Below are 27,503 nucleotides of genomic sequence, written 5' to 3' on the forward strand. Positions count from 1 at the left end.
GATGAAGGGAGAAAGGGAGAGAGATAGAAGCATCAATGATGAGAGAGAATCATCGATCGGCTGCCTTCCACGTGCCCCCCACTGGGGATCGAGCCCACAACCCAGCACGTGCCCTGACGGGGAGTTGAACTGTGATCTCCTGGTCCATAGGCTGATGCTCAACCACTGAGCCATGCCGACCAGGCAATAATACTTTTTGATTCAAGGGTATAATCTTTAGATTCAGGGAAACAGACATTTTTGGCAGTTCTTATTATTACATTAGCTGCAGAAATATGTAATTGTCCTCTTTTATGAGACTAATTGGAGGAATCAAAGGTTGGTTGATATAGAAAAAGGACAGAAAATAAAATTTAAGATATATTTTTTACTATACTCATTTCCAGAACTGTGTACTTATGAAACTATAAATCATGTATACAGGTAGCTTATTAAAAGTTTTTTCTTTATTGAGAAAGATCTAATTTAAAAATGCTCCTGAATTATATAAGCTTGGAAATAAAATGAGTGAAATTTATAAAGGGGAAATAAAACCAGCTCATCATTAAGTTGAAAAGCCCCCTAATTCCAGTCCAGATTTTAGTTTCCTATCTGTCTGTGTCCTGTAGGTAGCAGGAAGTGCTCAAGACTAGATTTCTCTTTCCTTGTGTCCCTAGCACCTAACACTGAGTTTTGTAAGCCACGAACACTGGACTGATACTTGAGGAAATGACTTAATTCAAGCCACATGTTGCATTTAGGGCACATAAAGGATCTTTAGGCAGGTGTTAATTCATTGTGCCAGTATATCTGAATTACAACTGTAGCCCGACCAAGATACTTTATTGGGTATATATTCAATTACGCACACACACACACACACACACACACACACACACACACTCTCATGTAATCTCACAAACCCTATAAATATTTTAAGACAAATTCTTAAAATGAACAATGTAGAGGAAGCACACAGTTTGCAAAGAAATGCAACTTAATTTTGGAGGCAGAGCTCTAGGTGAAAATCATTTACATTTTTCAAGAGTCAACTTTCATGATAAAAATTAGATAGTCGGGTTTCCATTAGGATAGAAACTTTTCCATGGAGCTTTTCATTTGGACCTCCTGATGTTTACACTACAACTTAATTCAACAGACATTTATTGAATGCACATGCACCTGGTGTGGTTTCAGAGGCTGATGAATGTGACTGTTCTGTCCAGGCCATGAATGCCACTACTTTCTTTAATTTTTTTTAGGCATTTCTTGGACCATTTAAAACTACAACAACAATTCCTAGACTGAATAGACATTCACAGAATTTATAGACTTCACAAACTGAACAATATTGTGCCCCCACCTCAGAAAAACCTGGTCTTGACTTCCATTGCCTTCATGAATTCAGATTCTAATGCATAACACTCTTCCACAATTTGGAACATGGGTAGCTCCATGTTCTCTGGTTTTGCATGGGAATAAATGCATTCTGAATGGATAGTGCTACTTACTATAACTTAAAGTTTTTCCCACAAGGAATTCCTACTGATCTTTCATATGACCTCCTGAACACATTTTGCTATGATTTTTCTCTCCATGTTTACATCTCATGTTTTTTATTAGTAATTTACTTGGAGAGTGTTTATTAGGCAGGAAATAACAATCTTTCCAAATAATAGGGTTTGAAATATCATCTCTGAAATTATCCAGATGAATGATAATTTAAGATTAAGAAGAACTCACTTTTGTGCATTAATCCCATCAATTGCTTGAATCATCCTTTCGTTCAATTCTTCTTCAAATCGTTTCTTTTGTGACTTGGTTCTACATGAAAAAGGAAATGCAATGGGTAAGAATCTTATTAATAAACTAAACATTAACCCAATTTTTCTTTGATGCCAAAACCTCTGTTTAATTCTGTTAAACAAGTAAAAAGAATGAATCCATGAACAGCCTTTTCTTTATTAACAGCAGCCACTCTATGAATCGACAGAACTGACTTGAGTTTTTGGTGCAGTAAAATGTGGCCTTACTTCACTTAGAGTGAAATTTTTCTTGGTAATCAAAAGCAACACTGAAGGATAGGTGCTTGGTGTTGGAGATGAAAGAACTTTTTGTCCTACAAGACACATTAGCCCTTGACTGGTTGCCTTTATAAACTTTAGTTTATGACAGAACACACTGGCTTTGGAAATTCCCCTGCAAAAACTCAGTTTTGTTGACAAAATAGTTATTCCTTGTTCATGTTTTCGTTGGTCCGTTTTCAGGAATATGAAGAACTACCGTCTTTTTTAGGCATATCAAAGCTTATTTGTATGTATTTAAATGTTCCTCAATGTTTGACAGCACAATTCACAGAAAACCCCACTTTTATTTGCAGACCACTCACTTGGTAGTGGAAGCAAATAACCTTCAGCTGTAATATGCTTTGTAAATAAATTAAGCCAAAATCATAGTGAGTTTCACAAGGTTAGTTTGACAATTAGCATGAGAAAACCAAAACAATAAATGTTTTAAAAAGTTAAGCACCTGCAAAGAACGAAAGCACAGGCTGGCCCTCGCCAACTGGCCTGCACCAGCCTGTGCCTAAGTCTAGGTGTGACAGGTCCCTGAGTGGGATGTGCAGTGAGCACATGGCTTCTCTGTGTTCTGGTTGGTTAAATTACTGATTGAATAGACTTTCTATTCTGGAATAAAAATAACACTTTTCTGAGTTCAGAACTATCTCTAGATATAGACAAGAAGAGCCAATCAATATGCAATGTCATAGTTATCTGTAATTAATCTCATGGAATCATCATTAATGAGATGATGGACATTGCAATTCCATCAGCATCTGTGGATTTGTGTCTTCAAGTCCTGTCTTCTTTAAACAGGCCAAGGACAGTCTTGGTTCAAAACCAGAATAATATTAAGAGACCCAGATGCAGATACAGAGCCAAGAGGTATTGGCATGTCATATTCCAAACTGCTTGAAGAAGACAAATTATTTATCTTATCTTTTCTTTCTTTTTTTTTTTTTAAAGTCAGGAACTTTAGCAATCATCTAGTCTGGCTAATTCTCATTTACAGGGAGGAGATATCTTGACTTTAGACTTTTTGTTTTGTTTTTAATCAGCCCTTCACTGGACTTGAGTTTCTTGACTTCAATTTGGTGGCTTTCTTTTTCTTAAAATCTCTCTAAGTCTAAGAAGAAACAGTTGTAGGTCCTTGAATTCACAGAAAAACAAAATCCTTCAATGTTATGCCTGTGGCTAACAATGGCATTGCCTTCGTGAATCTGTTTTGGGATTAGCTTGGGCAATGCCTGTATAGCGGTCAATGCAGTAAGCATGGCACATGCAGTGGTCAATAAATGCATATGATTTTTCACCTTTGTATTCACTAATTATCTGGACAAAAATTACTAATCTACAGACAGTGTTCTTGCTTCTGTAATTCGGTGACTTCTGCTACGGAAATAATAGATACCGCTAGGTCTCATAATCTACCCACCAGGAGTTCTTAACCTCCAACCAGGGCTTTGTTTCTTTGACTTTCAGCATTTCTGATCTTCCAGTCCTTGCTTCGGCCTCTGGGCCTCACCGATGGCCTCTCCATTGCTCACTGTCCCCAACCCCTATTTCTTTCCAATTTCTCTCCATTATTTCTCCTGAGCTCCTTCTCTAACCTGTCCCACCCTCACTCTAGGGTTTTTATATCTAAGGAGACATGGAGGAGGTTGTGTGTTAGCTCAGATGATGCCTCAATAGCATGGACATTGCCTCATGGCCAGGCTGTAGGCTCAGAGAGGTTTCATGATGTCGGCCATGTGACAAAGCCAGGGTGTTCGAGGGAAGCCCAGGTAAGGCTGGTTTGAAAGTCTATCTCCATGAGGCCCTTAGGGTCACCAGAGATCACCCACCACAGAGGCAAGGGGAACAGACATGGAGGGGACCCTTGAGAAGGCAGACAGGACAGGAGAGCAGTGAGGAGCGCAGGCTTTGGCACCAGAGTCAGGACACACATCCTGGCCTCACCTCTGCCAGCTGCCGACTCTGGGCCTTCGTTTAACCCCCTGCACCTCAGTGTCTTCCCTTCTTAAAGGATAATGGCCATAGGGTCTGTCTTGGAAGAATTCTAAGGACGAAATCAGATTTTCCACATGCCTAGTCCGGATACAAAGGATAGCTTTTGATCACTGTCTTCCAGACAGCAGTCATCCCAGAAGACACTGCCCACATAGCCCTGGTGGTCCACTAGGCATTTCCTGCTGTCATTTCAGGAAACAGGTTCTTGCAGCAAATTTCAGGGAGGGGCGGATAGACAGCAGAAGACACATCGAGAACAAAGTGAAAGGATGGTCACAAAATTTCTGTGCACAGGTGCTCACAGACTTGCTAGGGCTTGCTTGGCCGGAAGAGTCACACACTCTTAAGGTATGCTATGGGTCCATGGTATTCCTTAAAATTGGCTGGGGTTCTCTTTAATGTGGCACTTGTCACTTCAAACGTAACGCCTCAAAGGCCCAGAACCCAATTATCCCTGTAACAGAGGGCTATGGGTGTTCGTTAAAAGTTCAAATGTTACACAAAATATAAAGTAGAGCTCATTACAACCAAGTCACCTAGAGGGATTCTGGGGTGATGTGCACTCCTTGCCATGCTTTGCAGGGAACGATCTACCTAATTGTGTTTACTTTTTACTTGGATACCATGTGTTTTCTGTAAGAATAAACCCACTTCTTTGTGGGGGAAAAAAAACTGGCTTGAGTTTTGGGCCTTCCATGAATTAACCTACTTACTTCAATAAGAAATACTTCATCCCCAAATCAATACTACAGTATAACTCCAACTCCCAAAGCTAGAGGAACGTGGAAATAAAAGATATTAGTGCCTGTAGTTCTACCATGGGTGGTGACTGGGGCCTGGAGACATGTGTGGGAAGATTTTTTTCCTTTTTAGAGAGGTTGGGCAGCCCTACTTTGTACCATAGAAAAGCTAGACTTCTTTTGCTTTTATCTCTAAGATTCAAAACAGAAAAATGTAATTTTAAGGACCATACTCATTTTAAGAAAATTCCATTTTTTGCTATATATTAATAACAGGAAGAATCATTTTAAGAAAATAATTTCAAGTTCTACAGTGATTACCAGATGGTGTTTTCTTTTTCCCCTCTCTTAATTCTAATAACATGATACGAATAATCCTATTTTTAGAAGCTTGAGAGCAATTTAATAGGGCTCTTCACAAGTAGCTGCTCTTTTAGAAGAAGTAGCCTTCAAAATTACTATAATTGATGACAATTACTTTCAGAAATAAATAAAAAGTGAGCTTTTAAAAATTAGAAAATGGAACATATACCATACCTTAAGGTGCGATTTTGAAAATGGTGTTGGCCCATTGGTACATCCTATAAAAAAAGGATATTAGTTGCCAAAAATATACTTTTAAAATAGCATTGCGATGATAACTATGTAAAACATATTTCTTCTTTTATCATGAGAAATTTCAGTTAGGTAACATATAATTACCCATGTGGAACAAAGACTTAACTATAAATGTAAAACAAGATTAAAAACTCAGTTTATATTTAAAATGTTGGTGTTGTCTATAAACTGTGGATGCCAAAAGTATCAGACTGGTTGTCGGGATTTTTAACATTTACATCTTAATATTCAAAGATATGATTTCAAACAATGGCCTACAGAAAAATCATTATTAGAGTCATGTAAACAGCTTACAATCATTTGAAATTGTAGTTTGGCATCAGAAAAATATTTAAAAGTGCTTTACAACATAAACATAACCACAAAGTCTATAGTCAATCCTTATTAAACTGTGAAGAAATGGTGCCATTGGTTAAGAATGTGTATTGGGGGGACCACTTTGTAAAGTATATGACTGTCTAACCACTACGCTGTATACCTGAAACTAATACAGGATATTATTGAATGTAAACTGTAATTGAAAAATAAAGATTTGACATATGAGTGCTGGGAGTTCCTGAAAACAAAATGAGAGGAAGACACCAGTCAGGGTTTATCAATGGGACACCCACTGTTAATGTTCAATAGTAGATCTAAAAAACCACAAGATTCATCGTTATACAGTTATAGTGGAAATTAAAATTGAAACAAAATGGTTCTAAAGAAACTTCTCTTTGCTGCTTTATCTCCAAGGTTAGGGTAAGAAATGTGTTAAGGGAATACATTTACCTAGGAAAAGGTAAAGCATTAAAAAAAACAACCCCACAGCCAAAACCGGTTTGGCTCAGTGGATAGAGCGTCAGCCTGCGGACTGAAAGGTCCCAGGTTCGATTCCGGTCAAGGGCGGCATGTACATAGGTTGCAGGCACATCCCCACTGGGGAATGTGCAGGAGGCAGCTGATCGATGTATCTCTCTCATCGATGTTTCTGACTCTCTATCCCTCTCCCTTCCTCTCTGTAAAAAATCAATAAAATATATTTTAAAAAAAAATTAAAAAACAACAAACAAAAACAAAACCCACAAAACTAAACTCCAAGTTTTCTTATATAAAGTAAAATAATACATTATTCACCAACTCTATCAATGTTGAACCAAGAATCAATGGAGCTCTGCATAGGGTATTGGATAAAAGAATTAACTTCCGGCAATGACAACTGTTCAATCCTGGGATGTATTAATAAGAATGATTATTAATCATTTCTGAAAGTGAGTAGGAACACAGCTAAGTAACCATCATATGGGCTTCATGTGCTAAACAAAGCCTTGGAATTTTCTTAAGTTATCTTATCTTGCTGCTAAAGCAGCCCCTAGGCTCTGTATCTGTGACTAGTGAAACCAGCCAGTTAAGAAAATTGAGTTTGTTCAAGAGGTCCCTCTGATTTCATAAACAACTTCCGGAAGCTTAAAGCACTAGACCTTGCAACATTCCCTGAAGGAGGCATCTTCACTAACATAACAGATTAAAGTCAGATGAAATATTTCCTGTGGTCCCATGATGAGATAATGAGGGAGACAGGCACTGTTAAGTCCTGGGACAATAAAACTGCGGAGAAATAAACAACCATAACAATATCAATAACACCTGGACAATAATGTTTTCACAGGTATACATAAGAAACAGGATAGAAAATCATGTTCTAATATTTATACATGGTTCTAATTTCTTGAAAACCAACCAACCAACTTCTGATGAACAACAAACACAATGAGAAATATGGTTATTAGCCATTAGCATTAATAATAAATGTAGCATTGAGGCAAAATTGTCCAAATTATTATTTTTCATAAGAGTGATAAAAGCATCGACTCTCACTGACAACTTGATACTAGCATCTTAGGATGCTTTTCCTCTAACAGCTCTGAATGCTGAAAGGCCCCAGATGCTCCAGGCCCTCCTGTTTTGATCTCTTCTCTTCTTGATAATTCCATCCAGCTCCATGGCTTTAAATACCATCTAAAACCTGACCCCTCTCACATTCACATCTCCAGCTTGGGCCTCTTCCCTGAGTTCTAGACTTGCATATCCAGCTGCCAACCTCCTAGCTGCACTTAGATTCTAAAAGGCATACTGATTTGAAGATGTCCATTAGCAAAGTCTTGATTTTTCCATTTTAAATCTCTTGATTTCCCTATAGCATTTGTCATCGCAGTTAATGTCATCATCATTCTTCCAGCCTTGCCGCTAAAAGAAGTGTGAATTCATCTTTGATCCTCGTTTTCACACATATCCACTCCACCACAGTCTGATTTGCTCTACATTCAAAGTAGACCCTGAATTTGCTTCTCACTGTATACACTACTAAAATCTCAGCATAAGTGAGCATCATTCTCACTTGGTCCCCTGCACTCTTGCTCCATTATCGCAAAGCACATTCTATCATGCCTGTTCCTCACTTAAGATCCTCTAGTGACCTCCCACTATACTTACTAATAGAGTGAATTAAACAGAGTTACCTTAGTGCATCTCAGCCTGATTGTTTGCTCATTGTTGATGACACTACAGCCACACAGGATCTTCTCTGACCACATTCATTTCCATCTTAGAACCACTGAATTTATTGTTCTGCCACCTCCTTTCCTAATTTCCTCCTCTCCTTCTCTGAGACGTCCCCAGCCATCCTACCGAGAGTAATCACCCATGCACTCTCATGAACATCACTCCATTTTATCTTTATCATGTCTTTCTGCAGCTCCTAAGATGATCATGTTCCTTTGTTTCCTACTTATATTCTCTCTCTTCCCAATAGAATACAAATTCCTCTAGGACTTGTCCTGGTGGTCTCCTTTACTGATAGCCTGGTAGGTCATAGTCTTCTGTCAAGCCACATTTATTTTTTAGTTTGAAAAAGAACAAGGGAAGTTGAGAGGAGAAACATAATTACGTCAAACAAGAATGCTGAGCCTGTAGTGCCTGTAGTACCTGTAGGGCCAGTTTGCATTGTTTTTCCATTGTCTTTGGAAGATAAATGTTGGTGTGTCGTGATATGCTGGGAGGTTTGGGACACAGGAAAACTGGAAGTGCCCACTTTCACCTGACAACCTGGTATGTTTCTTCTCAGAAGTAATGGAAAATACATAACATTCCATTTCCTTTCTTTACCCCAACTCCATCGCTATTAGAGTTAATTTTACTCAGAGATCATGTTAAAATCTAATGATACCATTGGGATTAGTCTAAGTGCTTAATTATATTTATTTCTCTCTCCTCTATGGTTCTATTTTCTATCTGCATTGCAGCCATCTTATTGAAAATGTCCCTGTTGTAAAGAACCTTGAGACTTTATTCTCTGATGGAAGTTGGAGTGATATAAACAAGGAACTACAATAATAGCATGTACATTGCTGCCGCCACAGCCTGAATATTTGGGTGATGAAGAGAGCATCTTAATAATGCTGCTCAAACTCCAAGGACATTATGCCTCCACTTGTTCTTTTATTAAGATGCTCAGGTTTTCTACTGAATGATGGCAAAAACAAAGCACAAAACACAAACCTGGATTTTCAAAAAAGTTCAACTGTATTCAGTTGCTACGGTCAGTTGTCAATAATGCAGTCTTAGGGTTATAAAGTTCTAATGCAAAATCGCTCTGGGTTAAAAGCCCTAGCAATGTGGGGTTGGCACTCATTCATATCCTAATAGCTATTTTTAAGGGGCCTCTCCAAGAAGTCAGAGATGGTAAACTTGCTTCATTTTAAGTTATTTTGGAAGGCGATGGATGCCTTTTGGTTTGGGGAACAAGCCTTCATTTAGCGCTAAGATGCTTTGGAACGTGGAGGACATACCGTGGTGCTGATCTTGCCGTTCTCTGTGGTCATGCTGTCTCTGTGGTGCAGGTGTGCAAAGGGCTTGGCTGCCCCCCAGGACTCCAGGTACCGGGTCATGCGCACAGAGGCCCTCATCTTGGCTCCATCGAGGGTGTGACGAGTTCTGAAGAGGTGCTGGGGACTCCGTCGTTCTCCCTTGGGATGAGGAACTAATCATTACACTTGGCATGGGAAAGCTGCACAACCCCTCCTTCCTGCTCCACCCCATCAAGAAGTTTCCCTTGACTAAGCATCTTCCTCTAACATCACCCCTTCACCTCTATGGCTTCTGCCCTCACTCCTTCTGTGCTACCGGCAGGCAGTGTTATAAGCTGTTTGAGCTGAGTCATTTTTTCCCCCAGGCAGCAAAAGTTACCTGTAATTTAAACTTAGGAAAAATAGCCATTTTAATAAACATTTTTATAAAGTAAATTTTTAAACAGATATGCTGATCTGTTATGTTTCTTAATGGTAAGTTTCACTAAAGTGACAGGAATAGATATTGAAGCTATTTTCTAATGCTAAATGGTCTTACCTACCCATGATTTGGTGTTCTTTGCCTAAACACAACGTTTTCAGGTTCTATTTTTGCCTTTTCCTTATGGTACCCTCTCCCCTCATCATCCCACAGTTTTTCCTGCTTGTCACAGTGAACTAAAGTTTGACACCAAAGGTAAACCTAGGGTCTGAAGGAGACCACCATGAGTAGACATCCACACACTTGATCCTGTTGACTTTATGATACTGGTTTTGACAGTTTAGGAGTGTTTCTTGCTTATATTTGCACCATTTAAAGCTGTGTGATTTAGGATAAGTTACATAAACACTCAGAGTCTTGGAATCTGAATCTTTAAATAGCAATAACACTCATTTGTCAGGAGTTGAGAGGCTAAAGGACATGAGGGCTCTAAGGCCCTCATTCTGGAGGACATGTGGCATGAACAGAGGAGGAGTCGGGTCCCAGCCTTCTGGATGGGTGGGAAGGTCTTCCAGTAACAGAGGGTGTTACTGTATGAAAGTTAAACGTGTCTGTATACCCCTGTCCTCGCACGAATATATATGTGATACTTTATTGTTAATATTTTAGAAATTCCTTTTATTCCCTCTCTTATATGTTTATCCTATTCCATCTCATTCGATTTTTTATCATCTGAGGGCCTAAGCAAAATATTTCTCTTTAATTTCCCATCTGTCAGGCTGCTCCCAGAGCACCACAAATTAACATATACATTGACTAACAATACAATCCTGTCACAGAGAGCAATTATTTCAATTGTTTCTTTAATAAATACATTTAAATGCATTATTTAAAACGCGCTCCATAATTAAAATGCCATATGCATTTAAAGCTATTTTAGAGGCAAAGACTTACTTAACTGAAACACATACTTATACAAGTAATTTGCTCCTCTGCCTTTTAATCACAGCAGTCATAGGCCAATTACAGTATAGACTCTTTACAATACTGACCTTGGGGTTGATTACAAAGTAGGTTTTCACCAGGTGCTGCTTTAAATATGGGTCCCTGATGTCACCGTCCCCTTCCTCCACTTTGTAAGCTCCATTCAGATGCTCCAGGGTGACAGAAGAAATATGGACACGTCTGAAATTCCATTTAAAACCACAGTCAAGATAGATAAGTAGGGAGATTATTTCTGTGACTTCAGAAATGAAGGGAAGGCTGTATGTTCTTGGGAAAATGGACTGTGATAAGGCTGACAGTCTATTAACCAGGGCTTTAGAAAGATGCTTCTGGAGGTCAGGAGCTACTCCTACTTGGAGGTCTCTGCACTCACAGAAATTTGTCTGGTGGGTATGGTGAATAACAGCAAAGGAAGCTTGAGCATAAAGAATTTTTGTATATAAGGATATATTCTGAAATGCCTGCCAGAGGCATTTTAGAAAGCATGCTGATCTGTATACAAATAGGAGTTTTCTTTCTCAAAGTTTGCTCTCATTTTTCTCTAAATTAAAGTACTTGCATTGGAAACCTCTTGTCTGAAATACGCTCTAACCAGAGATGGATGCCACGGTTTTCTTGTTTTAATAGTAGTGGTTTCAGAGGTCACCAATAATAGAGAAATGCCATATCTGCACTGCAGTATAAAACATCTTCAACTTATGTCCCTATTCATACATTTGCAAATAAGTAAAAGTCTATAAGTAGAATCTGATATCCACAGTCTTTAACCGTGGGTCACGGGGGTGGTGGAATTAGGACTTGACAGGTCATGTTTATCTGATTAATGTAAGAGGCTGTAGGACATGAATACCATAGAAATCATCCAACACTGAGAAGTAAGTTATTAACCTTCTGACCTATCATTTCTAACCATGCAGCCAACGTAAAGAGAGAAATCCAATGTCAGGCCTTACCCTGGCACCCCTCCAGCTTCCATGTGATTGGCCAAGGTAACGTCATGCGACCACACATCGTACTGCCACTTCTGCAGGCCAATCACACCGCAGAGGACATTCCCGGAGTGCACTCCCACGCGCATGTTGATATCAACGCCAGTAGCATCTCTCACTTTCCTAAAAAGAAGGAAACTTACATCACCATCCAGGAACAGCCTCTCCTTCCTTTAACTCTTGGCCAATTTTCAGGGCATGTTATTATTCAGGATTTCTCAGACTGTTGGAAATATTGTCACGAATTCTTCTGTAGCAGAAGATTACTGCCTTGAGCCAGAAAATGGTTTTTCTTTCTGATTATTCTTCTTCACCCTCTTCTACTCACCCCCCCCACCCCAACTTGCCCCCTGGTTATCATCATACTGTTGTCTGTGTCTATGAGGTTTTTATTTAATCCCTTCAACTTTGTCACCCAATCCCCGCAACGCTTTCCTTCTAACAGCTGTTAAAAATACCTTAGGACACTGTCTTCAACTCATTAACAGAGACAAAGGAAAAATTTCCTTTAAGGGAAAATGCTTGGCAATGCTTATTTATTTCTGCCAGCTAAGTACATTAATCAATTAAAATGTTATTGTAAAAGAAGCATACAGGAAGGTGTCCCTAGTTACCCGGAGAGAATCACCCCCAGAGGCTATGTGAAAAGAAACAATGATGTTGGAGGCAACACAGCAAAGAGGAAGGGTTAGCAGGTGTGGCTGCAGTAAATGAAACTTAAACGGCTCAAAAAGACTAGGCAGAGATGTCATGCTTAAATGGTAAAATGACACCGTTGGTGTTTGCTAAAAATGATAAAAAGAAACAAACCTACAATGTAAAAATAAATGGCCTCCTGAAAAAAAATAGCAAGTTATTCCCTTCCCATCCCTTCTCTTCCTTTCTTTCCCTGCCCTTCCTCTCACTCTATCTTCTTTTATGGTACCCCCCCCCCACCCGCCCCCCAAGACAACAAACAATGCAGGCCATCCAAACCCTTCATTCCTGCCCACAGGGAGAGCCAGAACATTTACATAATGCAGAAGGCCTGCCCCTGACACTCTGCCCTCCATCAGCAGAGTGCTATGGCAGCCCAGGCCCAGTATGGTCCCCGCCTCTGGGTCCTTGCTAATGATGATGCCTCTCTCTGCTCCCCACTCCCCTGAGGCTCCTTTCTCTGACAGGGTGTGTGTGTGTCACAGGGCCAGTTTGCATTGTTCTTCCATCTGTGGCTTAGGCATGCCCTTCTCCTCATCCAGGAAGGCTTTCTGGTTGATATAGGAACCCTTCCTAGGTCCTCCAACCTCCCAGAGCTCAGCTAACACCCCCGTTTGTGTTCACATCTGCTCTCAGAGTGTCAGCCCCGGGCAGACACAGGCCTTGTCCAAATGGGTTGTATACCCATGAGTGGGTTTAGGGCCTGGGGCAATGTAGACACTCAATACAAGATACAAGTTTATTACTTGACCTGGGTCATCTTGGAAGAATTTACTTTGTTTCATCTTTGGGAGATAAATAATTTGTTGTAAACAATAATTGTTCTTAAGATTTTACCTCATGGAGGGAGAACAGTTCCAACCACGTGGCATTTCTGTACTGAAACATGGTCAGCAGAGGGCCAGGAGGGCATAAAAAGGGAAGGCGAGGCACTCTACAATGGCCATTGTGACAGAATTGACTGGTTGATGATTTGACTCTTTTAAAATAGTCTCCAAGTCCTATGTATCTTTTGCAGAAAAAAGGTTCAAATGAATTCACTGACCAAGTGTTGTAATGCATGCAGATGCAATCTATGTGATCTATAGAAAAATGGTGAAGCAATTGCTTAAAACTTGCAACAGCAGTAGACACATTTTCTAGTTTAAGAGGAACCTTAATGACTTACAACATCAGGATCCTGAATATCACTTCCTTGATTAAGAACAGTTTGCATTCTCGTGACAGGAAAAAAACAACACCGCTCTCTAAGCCTTGGGAACATTCCAAAACTGCAGCTGAAGTGCTTCCGCCATGAGGCCTCGGCAAACGGGACGAGGAGCTGAGTAAGTGAGTGTGGATCCACACACGGAGGGGAAAACACAGGCAAACGTTCACAGACCCATGTTTCTGGATCCTGTGACAAACCCTGAGATGATCTGGCAAAATTCCGATGCCAAGTGTGTGCTTTCTCCTCACCATCTTAAAAATTTAAAATTCCTTTATTCATCCTCACCTTATGCTTTAATAAATAGGAATGAAATGCTTGCTCTGGCATGTGAGAGAGAACAAAGAATTCCTGAAATTGGCTGCGATGCCCTTTACTGGGGGGTGTAACAAAACAACCTATTAAGGATCACTTTGTGAGCTGTGTAGGAGCCAAATAGGTGACATATAACTGAAACCACACAGAGCTGAGAATTGTTGACTAGCTGAAGTAGTTTTGGGCTGTGTTTGTATATTAATTGCTGCCTGGTGATAAAACTACTTTCTTTCTTACAATTTGTGTGTAGCCATATTATCTGTCAGAAATCATGAGGGATCCTAAGAGTGCAGTTTCCCTAAGATCAGAGAAGATATTTAAATTTTTAAAAATCACTTTTGAAAAGACCCCAAAGTTGTCCTTTTCCATAGATTTCTAACTTAGTTTTGCAAAAAATCTAAGGCTAAAAATAATAATACAAAATACTCAGAGAAGTCATACTTTGGATCAAGTTACTCACATACCAGTAAATGGGTCTCTGCATGTTTACATTTATTTTTATTTATTTATTTTTAATCTCTTTATTGATTAAGTTATTACATATGTGTCTTTATCCCCACATTACCGGCCCCCCCATCCCTGCATGTTTACATTTAAATGTACAATAATGCATTTAATGCCAGTAGACTGATAAATACAGATAGTGGTGTCTGAGAACTGCAGCTAAAATTATTAAACTGTTTAAAGAAGATCTTACTAAGCATTACACTTACTTTATGGCTTCACACATATCCAGTCCCATTTTCACACAATTTTTGGCATGGTTGGGGAGTGATATTGGGAGTCCAGACACACAGTAGTAGCAATCTCCTAAAATTTTTATTCTCATACATTCATTCTCCTGGAAGAAAAAAATTCACAGAATTTCAGTTGCATTAAAGCACTTATATGAGAATTTAAATTTGCAGAATATCATCAAGAGCTAATCCTACTGACAGAGTGAGTAGGATTCATGGGGAGAGAAATGAGAACAAGTTGGGTTTCTTTTCACTACCCATCAAGAATGAGCCACCATTACTCACATGTCCATTTGCCAAAGTAGGAGAAGAAGGGAAAGGGAATGAAAGGGGAAACTGAGAATGTTCTGGAAATATTTCTACTTAATACTCATTCTCCTTAGTGTAAACATCCCCAAACATTGATGCTAAAATGAAACAGTCTATGCAGAATAGAATCTTCTAGGGCAGAAAATGATGAAAAGAACGTCACTGGAATTAGAATCGATGTCATTCCCTACTATGCTCACAGTCTTTGTCTATATTAAAGGTTCTTACCTGCAGACATGTAGCTTCTGATATACATTTCTATCATATAATAAAGCACCATTCATTACTGTCAAATAATTTAAAACAATTCTGCCCTGGCTGGGTAACTCAGTTGGTTAGAGCATTGTCCCAGTACGCTAAGGTTGCAGGTTAGATCCCGGGTCAGGGCATATACAAGAATCAACCAATGAATGCATAAATAAATAGAATAATAAATCTCTCTCTCTCCCAACTCTTTTCTTTCTCTCTAAAATCAACCAATAAAAAATAAATAAAACAATTCTGACAGAATCAACCAGTTAACTATAAAGTTAGACTAACTCATCATTTTTCTTGTCTGGGTTGTTTTTATAATATGGAGATCAACTTCATTCATATGCATCAATCTTATACTCACTTCTAATCTTTGCATCTAGCTTATAGACTCTTCACTAAAATAAAAAAGTCCAAAAGCAAAACCAAACACATATTTTCTTTTCCTTCCTAACACCAACTCAGACTTACGTATAAATTGAACACATCTGAAATAATAAAATGAATATAAAATTTTTTTTGTTCTAAAGCATATTATAGGTTTATAGAAGATATTTCATAATTCTTTCTTTGTCTGATGGAGAATGGTTGTACTTTGATGCTTATCTACAGAACTATAGATGGCGTGCTAGTAATTCCTGATAACAGTGTCCTAAGTAATAAAAAGGCAAACAAATATTTTTTTGATAAGGCTACCCTCTCATATTTCCTGCATAGATATTCTCAATCTAGAATACAGAAATCTGAAATATTAAGCATAGTGAATTCTTGACACACTTATCGAAGATTAGTTGACCATATATGCCTGGGTTTATTTCTAAGCCCTCTATTCTATTTTATTGGCCTATATGTGTGTTTTTATGCCAGTATCACACTGTTTTGATTGCTGTAGCTTTGTAATATGTTTTGAAGTAAAAAAGTGTGCTGCTTTTAGCTCCGTTTTTCTATAGTTTATTATTATTATCGTTATCGATTTCAGAGAGAGGAAAGGGGAGAGAAAATGTTTTATCAATATTCCCACCACAAACCCTAACAGTTCCAATAAATAAGGTTTAATATGGTTTTAGATCACTTGTCATCATTCCTTCTCTATAAAACTTCTTATAAATGAACATATAAATAGTAACTACTGAACTTGTTTTTTTCTTGAATGGCACAAGGATCAATGAATAAAAGTGAGACAATAGTAAACAAAGGGCTTAGGGAGAAGTTATGCATCCTATTTTAGGGGCTCTTTTAGGATGCTTCTTAACAATGAGAATACATGGTAGTTACAACATGTTAGTTATAACTGGATGAGAGGAAACCATGTTTCCAGCTCCTTGACATCAAAATGCCTAAAAAGGGACCTTCAAGTAGCATAGTGCATAGAGATATGCAACTTAAATCTCATCATTCGAAATGTATTTATTATATGTGTGCTGAATTATATATAAGTAGAAGTTTTAAAAATAGATGAAAATGTGTTAATTACATGCTATGGCATTTCTCACCCTTGAGTTAGGCTTGAGACTTATCAGGAGGGCTCAATGGCAAATAAATCCAACACATTTACAAACAACATTCCTAAAGGGGGCTTTCTGTAAAACAGTAAAAAGTTGATAAGGGGCCAGAGGAAAAGAAAGCCAAATTTTTATATATCTTCAAAGTGAAAGGGAATCACTAATACTTACCTTTGCAATTTGATCGAACTTCCCAAAAAGTTCGTTCAGCATGTGGACCAGCTCTCCTGGGGAGCAGTCACTGGCCAGCCGGGTAAACCCAACAATGTCAGCATAGAGGATACTGGGGGAATGAACAAAGGGGGCAGTGTTTGCAAGTTTATATTCACTAAGAAGGTAATGCTAGATTTTTCTATTCAAAGAGTATATCCTCTTTTTCCATTTTTTATTTTCAGAAGAAAAACATCATTTCCCTGGAAAGGAATACAAAAACACTTTGCTAAACGTTCCCAGTACATTTTTATGTTAAATTTTTATAATTAAAATGAGAGAAAATAAGTCACATGATGCACTTTTCCTATTCTAGTCTATTCTTACTGATCACCTGTCTCTTTCAGGTTCAGCCCCTCTCTCCCTCTGGTTTATTTAGTAGTCATCCTGACAGTCCATTACACTGTCCTAATCCTTATATCAAATAGGTATGCTTCCATCTGTTACATAAATTTGTACTATAAGAATTCCTAAAAGTAGAAACAGTAAAATAATAAAAGCCAAAATCCTGTTTTTATTCATTTAAAAATTCCAGGAATAATAATCTTCTTAAAGAAAGTCTTCTTACCAAAAGATCTGGATTACTTACTACCTGCGGGGATGAAACAGTTAGGGTACATCTTCCTAAAGCTCAGAGTTTAGTTGGGTGATGAATTAAACAAATAAAGATACCTAAAATGTCCAAATACAACGATAATAAGTTCTAAAAAAAACAACAACAGGCTGCTATAAGAAGGAATGGTGTGTGTGTGTTGGGGGTGGGGGGGAAGGAGGAGGGGTTGGGCAGGAGGTGGGCATTAGATGGTGAGGAGTCCAGGAAAGTCACTCTTAGGGAATGACAGTGCAGCCTCCCTTCATGCCAGTGGGACAAATCAAAGCAGGGGAAGACGTCTGATTCAGCTTTGGTTGTATGGAGTTGGATGGTGGTGTCTGCAGAACACCCAAGAGGAAGACGCCCATTAGGTAGGTGAGTACGGAAAACTATGGTTGCGTTCTGTGTCTCAGCACACGTGGATGGTAATTAAATCCTGGGAGAGGGCTGGAGAGAACACAAAGAGTGAGGGGAGAGCTCTGAAGACACTAATTTTATAGGAGAGTCAGATTTAGGGAAGAGAAAACCACCAAGGAAACTGTAGAAATAAAACAAAGGGGTTAGGATGCCTGGAAAATGAGGGATGGGGGAATTCTGTGAGTTCAAGGGCAAGGGACAGGGGCCACGAAACCTGAGCAGTCATTGAGAGAAGGGTGTGGAAGTATGACAAACACAGATCTGGGACAAGACAGTTGGTGAATTTAGAAAGAATGAGTTCTGTGACATGGGGAGGTTAAAGGCAGAGAGTGTTGATTTGCGGAGAGTGAGGAAATAAAGATTAGTCAGAGAGAGTGGAAAAATCTCTAGAATCTTAACTCTGAAAGGCAGAAAGGTCATTTCAGAGGTGGATGGTGGCATTGGGCTAAGAGCCATGTCTGTCTAGTTTCAAAGATCTGATGGGTTTGTGATGTTTCAGCACCAGTGAGAGGGACTTGGAGGAAGACGAGGAAGATTCAGGAAGCAGCTGGTAGTTCTTACCTTTATGGCTATAAATGGTCTTTTCCTCCCCCTCCTTGCTGTTTCCTTATCGTCATTATTGTTATTATCATTGCATAACAAAGAGCTAGTAATTATTATTAATGGAGAATAAATGTTTTGTTGAATGAGTAGTCAAAGCAGAACTAAAAGCAAGTAACTGATCTCTTTGGTACTATCTATAACCTAATAATCCTCATTAAAAGAAAAACCCCAAAACACTCAGGTATTATCTGTGTTACCTGCTTCTTTGCTTGTACATGTCCTGTTGCAGGACGAAAAAGCCAGGTCTTCATATTTTTTTTTAAAAAAATTGCTATTTCATGCTATTTAAGGTTTTACATTTTTAAGTATTTAAGTTACTTTTGGGTTCCAATTATATTTTATGAATTTAAATTTAATTCAATACTGCAGACATATTCCAGACAATGTGTGAGGGAAATTAAGGGCATTGAAGCTGCTTCCCCAACCCTTTGCCTTAGCCAGTGAGGCAGTCAGTTTCCAAGGTGGCCCCAGGGATCCTCACCTCCTGCTGCTCACACCTGTACTGTCCCCTCCCACACCAGGTGGGGTACCACAGAAATGACCAATAACTACTGATCGTCTGGCTAAAATGCTCCCAAATTCCCACCCATAGAAACTGGGAGACAATATTTATTCTTGTTTTAAGTCACAACATTTTGGGGGTAATTCATTACACAGAAACTGATAATTCAGAGCAGGAGAAGCCTGAAGTTGGTGGTTTATCTTTAGTCATTTTTATAGGTCTGTTGGTTCCTGCATTGTGTCATAACTACTTACAGATATTCTTGTGATCCTGGTTAGATATAGTTGCATGTATCTTCACATGTTTTGAATAACTGATGTGTGACTTAAAAGTATTTCCTGAAATGGGAGGGGCATCGTTGACTCTCAGACAGTCAAGGTTGGAAGAGGTTCATTCTAGTATAATATACCTTGTCAGATACTGCAAATGTTTTTTTTTTCTTTAGTTATGTATGTAAAACACTTAAGAACCTAAAGATAGTATTTTAAATAATTTTACTCCTTAACATGTGTAAATGTTCTTTAAGTTTTAATCTATCTCCCCAAATGGTGGGACTTAAAAAAAAAATCACTCCCGATTCTTCATTTATCCAAAGGTGCTTTCACGGTTCTTACTTAATATGCAACCATTTTTCTATTATCTCCTTCTCAATAAGCATTTCTATGTATATCACTAGCTCCATGCACCTTTTCTAAAATCTGTTGTCAAAGTGAGATTTGTTTCAGCAATGCATTTACTTTGCAATTAAATTTATATCTTATTAATGAGTTTCAAAAATCCTTGACCCAAAGCAACCACACCAGAAGGTAGCATCATGCATTGGAAAGAGTCTGGACGTGGGGCAGAACAGGTTGATCCCAATTATCCCAATTCTAGTCAATGCTCAACGAATTTTGGTAGTTTGTAGTTGTTATGATTGCACTATTAGAGGGTGGTGGGTAACTCTGACAGCTGAAGTACTAACATCAAAACATAATGAATGAGGCAAAGACATGGATGAGAACAAGCCGCCCCACAGGGTTTTCCTTCCTGACCCCAATCCCATCTGATTCCAGGGACTGTGATTCCAGGAATGGCTCCCGAGGAGATATGACTGCGCCAGACTTTGAAAAGCAATAACTTTGACTATCATTAAGCTGCACATCAGTCTCCCGGGATGTTGGTCACTGATTGACCACATCCCGGAAACCCTACATTCCTGATGAACATCTAGATTCCCTAGAAAATGCTGGCTTCTCTGAGGCCTGTCTGTCAAGCCCACTGTGAGAACTAGTCCTTGTGCTGAGAGCCCACCAACCCGTCCTCCATCTCCCTGCAAGGCTGAGTGTCCTGGGCCCCGGGGAACATGAGATCAGACCGTGGAGTTCCTGGAATAAGGACCACTGTCCACCTATCCCCCTTTTGTGATGGTCAGCATAGAAATCAGGGCTAAGAGGGACAACACAATAAAGTAGAGGATCCTGTTTTCTTAACATGAAGGCTCCAAGAGGCAGCACAAGGGTGGGTGAAGGGGTAGCTACTCTACGTGCCAAGGATTAATGATTGCAAAGGAGACATGCTATTGCAAGACGTGGGCTTCCAGTTAAAAATGTCCCCGCTGCAGCGACCAGGCTCCCCGGACTTGCTGAGAAAGAACAGAGCAGTATACCTGACGTTGGTGTGGCGCTTGACGTACAGGTTGTGAAAGTTGTTTGTGTTTTCCATCTGGCCGGCTTTGGGGCCCTGCAGCCTCTGGATAATCTCAGCTTTCATTTCCATGGCTATGTGAGCTGGCAGCAGGGACAGCAGGAGCCGCTCCTGAAACAAGGTGCGGAAGGAAGACCGAGAGTTCAAATAACGAAGGGAGCATCCAAGTAATATTCGAAAACATCACTGAGTTGAAGCGCAGCCAATTTGAGGACTATTTTCAACGAGTTAAAAATACAGATTCTAGGACTACATGTTGAAAAAAAAATCAAAATATTTATGGTCAGAGTGTGTTATTTTATTTATTGAGTTATAATCATGTGTTCTTCTGTGTGGAGAAAAAAAGGAAGGCAAAGTTATTTCCCCAAGGATATTATTTATCCACTTTGATTCTAATGTAGTAAAGCAGAAATAAGTTTAGAATGCCAGAAACCAGTGGTTTAAGATAGAAAACACTCATTTTTGCTGGCTTGCCCATATGAGAGATAAGGTACAAGCTTTATTGAACTTTAGAAAGTCAACCAATACTCCACATTTCCTAAATAAGATAGATATTTTCAACTATTTCATTTCCTCTATGATGAACATTCAATCTCCTTTAGTGACTTTGAACTATTATAAAGACAGAATATCAGGAATATTGGCTTCTGTAAAATGTCATCTATAAAAAACTACTGGTGGAAGGCAAAAAGCTGCTATGAGCTTTTCTTGTATGTTTGGTTTCTAAATTCAGTAAATTCAGTACACAATAGCATGCAATATTACACTTATTTTAATAGGTACTTATTTTATTTAGAGTTGTACTTTTCCATTTTCTTCAAGAAAAATGTGATATATATATATATATATATATATATATATATATATATATATTGTATTACAGAGGGCAACCTTTCTTTGAAAGTTTATATTCATCCTAGAGTATTTTAAATGTTAATTTACTGTAGAAAACACCATGTTCTTCAGGTATTGTAGATTTAATATTTATTGTGGTATTCCATGTTGATAAACATTTTTGAATGAAATGTCTCCATCTACCACATTTTCTCTCTCTCTTTTGTGTGTGTGTGTTGATGAACAAAGTGGTGAGAGAGTAGGGGCTTAGGGGAAACTGGGCTTTGCAGGTTTACAGGGCCAGGGGTCCATCTCCTATACACACCACTTAGGCGGCTGTTGGGAACTACCCCTGAGGAGCAGAGGGTATTCCAGGAGTGCATCTTGATGGAGATGGGATGACTCTCACCAAAGCCCATCCCAGCCTGGTCCAGGTAAAGTTAGATGCAAAGTCAACAGGAGACAGAGTACGTGCCTGTAGAGGGACCTCAGTTCTCCATGAACTGGCATAACTGAGTGTTGATTTTCCTTCCGTTGCTCTGAGATGCCATCAAATCTCTGTCGTTATCAAAGCAAATAGACACTGAATATAAATTTGTTAACTTCTAAAACGGTGATAAGGAATGTTAGCATGTAGAACACAGATTATGAATCTGGACCTAGCCTATCTATTTAGAAATCCCAGAGGATTCTATGTGTTTACAGAGATGTCTGACAATCAGCTCAACTAGATTACGACCAATTTTGTCCTCTTTCTGATGGGTGACAGATGAGCCCAGGGCTAAGGAAAATAAAATGTACCAGGCCACAATGCTCAGCTGACCTAGTTCTACTTTGCTATCTTATGACGATAACCCGTGTGTGCATGAAGATTCAGTGCAGTCTTCTGTTGAATTTAAAGCAACCAGTAGACTTTCCCAACATTTACTTTCATTTCCACTTATGCTTCTTGTAGTTAATGTTGCCAGTGTCCTACCCACAATCCCTCTGCCTTCCTTAGAGGTCGCTTGCAGCCTGTTTCTTTATAAATCTGATTTCCTGTGTCCCAACCAATAAGAAAGTAATTTGATGGAACTGTCCCCACCTTCTGCACCCATAACCCTCCTTGGGGAGATCTGAGCATGTTACACACTTTCCCCAGGGTCTCTAGTAGCACTGAGCCCCTGTTGCCACCAGCAGCCCCTTTCTATAGCTGATCTCCCTCCCTCACTCTCCTACCTGAAACCACTTCCCAACCTAGTGTCTAAACTCAGAGCCTTCTCTTAGGGTCTTCTTTGGGTAAACCTAACAAAGAAATTTCTTCTCTCTTCCTCCTGGATTCTCTATTAAGAATATGCCAACCCCCAAAGACAGATTTCATGAACAAAAAAGAAGAATCGAATATAGTAATTCTTCTCCCTGGCTGTAGCATCATTTAATGACCAACTTTAAATTATGATATTTTACACCAAAATGGAGATGGATGACTGGCTGTTTTTTTTTAAGCTAGCTTGAAAAATATATGTTGAATAAACTAAACTGGGCTAAGATTTTCCTTTCTAAAACTGTTCATGAATCCATGTGAATTTAGACTGGAATAAAGATTTTGGTAACAGCCAACCAGAGAAATAAAAGAACCCAAAGTTCCCCATTACCATGTGATTCTGGTGCACTGGTAGGCCATGAGACCTCTTATAGAGCTCATGAACAGAATCTGTGTGATGGGGTCAGCACGTGTCCACTCGGTGATCACAGCCTTGGACAATGAGGTGAGGCTCAAATAGGAGCCTACACTCAAATGTGGTGAATCAAGGCACTTTTAAATTTGTCTTTCTTCTTTTACAAAATGCTATACTTCGAAAGAAAAGCCCAACATTTTGGCACATATGCTAAATTTTGACTCAATTCATAATCTGACAAGGTTAATATTCCCATGAATATTTTAGCTTTTTGTTAATTTAGCTGTGTGAGCTGCCAAATTATCTGAAAATAATATACAAACCTAAGTGCTTTCCATACCAGATATGGCCTAGTTACATTACCTCTCCAAGTACATTGGAAGCCTTCCTTAAGGGGACTTTTGGAAAATCAAGTTGTCATTAGACTGATTGATGCATACCATTACTTCTTTCTCTTGCTAGAAAAAAATTGTATAATTACAGAGAATTTGGCTAATTCTGGCATATTCAAAGGTTATCTGATGAATAACTTGGCCTTGGTTTGAAGGTTCCATTTCAACACATCCCTTTATTAAACCTGTAATTATTATTCATTAGCAATAGTTTTCCTAGAATTTGTTCTTTTCAATTATGCCTCATAAAAGAGCTACAGAGTTAGTACTTTTCATTGTACTATCGATCCAAGTTCAGGACACACTGAGCTCAGAAGTGTTTTTAATATAAACCAGCAGATATTGTAACTTTATATTTGTATGCTATTTTTGTGATTATTTTGGTGGAAAGAAAAATCCAATTTAAGCAAAGAAGACTTCTATTTAAATTTTGAACTAAGATTCAGTAATGCATATTCTATCTTATCCCTTCAATAAACCATGCATGTAATAAATATTTAAATCCACTTTACAAGAGGCAGGATGACAGTGACATGCTCCTTCCATAAGAATTTAAACTTTTTTTCTCCTTCAAAATTTCTATTTAGTTCTTATTTTAAATGAAATTCAAATACATCAGGATATCAAACCAACGCAATGAACAGAAGGCATATTGTAATAAATGTTCCTCCTTCCAATAGAAAGTAGCTATCAGAATGGACAGATGCCAGGTGCCAGAGCAGGCACTGGGTTACACGTGGTGCTGAGGAAACAGGTGATGTCCTTCAATAGTGTCCTACAGGATGAAAATACCAGGTGTCCATTCGGAATCAAACCTGAAAACGCTGCTCTTAGAAAATACCTGCCAGGAACATGAAAATATGTCAACGCCTTCTCATATCTCCTGCTGCAGCCAGCTTCATGTCTGCAGGTCTTGGAGAACAAGCATCTCCGTTGGCACCAACCTCCATCACCAGCATGTTCCCAAACTTAAGTTCTAGGGACAACTGCCATTGTTGCTGTTTCCCATTATAACATTTGGTTTGTTTCTCTCAGGTCCCTCCTTGGAAATCTTGCTCCTCATCACTCAATCAGAAGGCACTGAATACTCTTATTATTTGGAAGGTCTTGCTTTATCTTTCTTTGACTTTTATAAAAGATAAAGTCATCATATTTATGGATGATGGAGAGCAGCAGCACTTTGTGGTAGAAATAGCACTGAAATGGGAGATGTGGGTTCCTACCCATTCTCTGCCACCATCTAGAAAACCTCCACCAAATCATTCTGGTCTTTGAGTCCAAGTTTGTTTGTATAAAAAATACATCCATTGACCCAGGTGAGTTGAAGGTCTCCATGTTTATGTAAGTTCGTAGCATTTTATGGAACCACAAGAGGCCCTTTTTAGATGTTGCCTCTCTCTCCTCTTTTTTGGTTGTTGTTAATTCCCAACCGAGAATATTTTTCCATTGATTTCTTAGAGAGACACAGAGAGAGAAACATCAATGTGAGAGAGACACATCAATTGGTTGCCTCCTACATGCACCCCAACCTGGCCAGAGACCGAGCCTGCAACCAAGGTAGGTGCCCTTGACCAGAATCAAACCCAGGACCCTTCAGTCCACAGGCTGATGCTCTAACCACTAAGAAACCGGGCAGGGAAACTCACTCTTTCGGAGTTAAACAATTAGTGACACAGAGGAAAGAACCCAAGTGTTCAGATCCGAACATGATGCCAAGACTATAAGAAGGATTGTGGGTAAGGAGAGACCACTGGGATCTTGACAAAGAAGACTGAGTTCATCTTCTTGAAGAGTGGCTTCCATGAGTGGGAGGAGGATGAAGAAGGATGGCCAAGAGTTTGGGGTACCATATTAATGGCCAGTGTAGGCATGCGAGTGAAAGTCAGCTTGTTTATTTTATAGTCTAGGAAAACTGGAGTGCTTTGTGCAAGTTAAAACCAATATGCAATTCAACCAATCACTACTCCCTTTTACAAAAGATTGAGTCCTTTCACTGCATGCATATATTGTTTTCTCATATTACAAACCCTGGTCACATATAGTTTCATTTAAATTCAAACATTTTTGGCAAAAAAAAAAAAGGTATAGGAGTGGCTCAGAGAGGATAAAGTGGAGTAGTAGACTCTGGGGAGTTAAGACCTGATAGAATGGTGTCTTTGGACTTCACAGCCACTGGTGGCTCTTTCCACTCACTGATTTATAAGCTTAATGAGATGACAGGGATACTTTTAGAGAGTAAATCATTAATAGAAGGTGAAAGAATGAAATTATCACTCATCTTTGATGACTCGGCAGTTAAGAGATCTTAGAGAACAATGCGCTAATCAAGTCCAATTATAAATTATGTCCATAGTGATGAATGATGGCATATTGAAACTTCTAAACTTTTTTTGGGAAGGAGAATGATCCTTTTTCCTAACTGTGCTGAATTGGGACACTTGAGCCCCAGAGCAAAACTGCTCTTAGGGCGAGTCTCACAGCTCCCACTCTCAGCAGACCTCAGCCTCTTCCCACCCATCCTGTCCAAACCCCTGACAGGGTGCTCCCAGGGCACCACTGGGGCACAGTTCGAATCACAGGCAACATCACAAGGCTTTCTCTGTGAAGGGGTGAACTGAGGCAATTTCTAAAAGAAACTCAGTGACATTTCTCTCCTGAGCACATGACCGAGTCCTGAAGTGGGCATTTACATTGCTGGGAATGTGAAGCTGGATGCTGGCGGGCAGGGGCGGGGTGATCCAAGGACACTGCAGTGCGGAGGTGAACTTTAAATCTCTGCTTATCTGTCCTGACACCTGAAGTGCCAGATGCCATCCTCCAGAGCAGCGCCTTCCAAGACACAATCCCGCAGGTAACACTGGTCAAATATTGTGCCTGCCTTCAAACATTAATTGTCCCCATGGGCACCGATGTGGTTGATAGGGAGAGAGGGACCCATCATTTCTGCATAACATAAACTTTCCAGGGAAAGAATAATACATGAGGAAAGGGAATCGGCAGAACAACACTCATTCTCATTCCGCTAATCGAGCAATGTCCCGAACTCTCTCAGATAAAAAGTAAGGATATAAGCAGCAAACTGTATAGCAAAATCAGCACAGCAGAAAGCTCAAGGGCCATCACATTCCTAGAATTTTAGTAAGAGTAACCCAGCTTGTGTGGCTCAGTGGTTGAGTGTTGACCTATGAACCAGGTCATGATTCAATTCCTTGTCAGGGCATATGCCTGGGGTTGTAGGCTCAATCCCCAGTGTGGGGCGTGCAGAAGGCAGCCAATCAATGATTTTCATCATTGATGTTTCTATCCCTCTCTCCCTCTTCCTTCCTCTCTGAAATAAATAATAAAAATATATTTTTTAAAAAGTAACTCAAATGGGATAGCCATGGCTCACACTCAAGTACAAAGGTGCCTGTCTGCTACAGGTTTCCAGACTGTAAACTTGTTGCACACCTGATTGCGTTAATATTGTTGGCACGAAGTATTTTTAAAGCTTTATCTGCTTTTGGAAAACACCTTCTTGGTAATCAGACTGTAGATACTCTTCCAGGATTCACCCATCTAAATTCCACTAATATGTCTGCTTTGAGAGAATCATATCAAAATAGTTAAAAAATATAATTTTTGTTCAGTATCTCATATGCACCTCTACTTACAAAAATAAATAAGTTGTGACTTGGCACTTCTATAATTAAAAAATAACCCTTCTAACAGATTTTATTGCAAGTTACAAATGATGATAATTCAAGTTTAATCATACACATAATGTAGAAGGGAGCCTTGATTTTGTGTATTTCCCAAATCATTTGTTTACTCTGAGCATGTAAGTTCTTATGACCTGTGAAAATGTTAAGTTCAGAGGAAGCAAATGGCAGGCTGTGGACTGAGCTCCGATTGGCTTGCAGAGAGCACACAAGCATGCTTGTGTGT

The 27,503-nt window shown here is 39.2% G+C and overlaps 1 protein-coding gene across 1 annotated transcript in view; it reads right to left on the reverse strand.

The window, feature by feature from the left end:
• The window catches only part of ADCY2 (adenylate cyclase 2), a gene marked incomplete at its 5' end in the record, with an annotated part of 280,603 nt that overhangs the window by 73,711 nt on the left and 179,389 nt on the right, over positions 1–27,503 (reverse strand). The window contains 8 exons of the mRNA XM_081088883.1: positions 1,723–1,803; positions 5,327–5,370; positions 9,232–9,408; positions 10,723–10,855; positions 11,629–11,787; positions 14,596–14,723; positions 16,854–16,965; positions 20,655–20,803. Coding sequence (XP_080945009.1) covers positions 1,723–1,803; positions 5,327–5,370; positions 9,232–9,408; positions 10,723–10,855; positions 11,629–11,787; positions 14,596–14,723; positions 16,854–16,965; positions 20,655–20,803 — 983 coding nt within the window. The remainder of the gene's footprint in view (positions 1–1,722; positions 1,804–5,326; positions 5,371–9,231; positions 9,409–10,722; positions 10,856–11,628; positions 11,788–14,595; positions 14,724–16,853; positions 16,966–20,654; positions 20,804–27,503) is intronic.

The sequence above is a fragment of the Myotis nattereri genome (assembly GCF_964212035.1).
Source record: "Myotis nattereri genome assembly, chromosome: 4".
Classification (NCBI taxonomy): domain Eukaryota; kingdom Metazoa; phylum Chordata; class Mammalia; order Chiroptera; family Vespertilionidae; genus Myotis; species Myotis nattereri.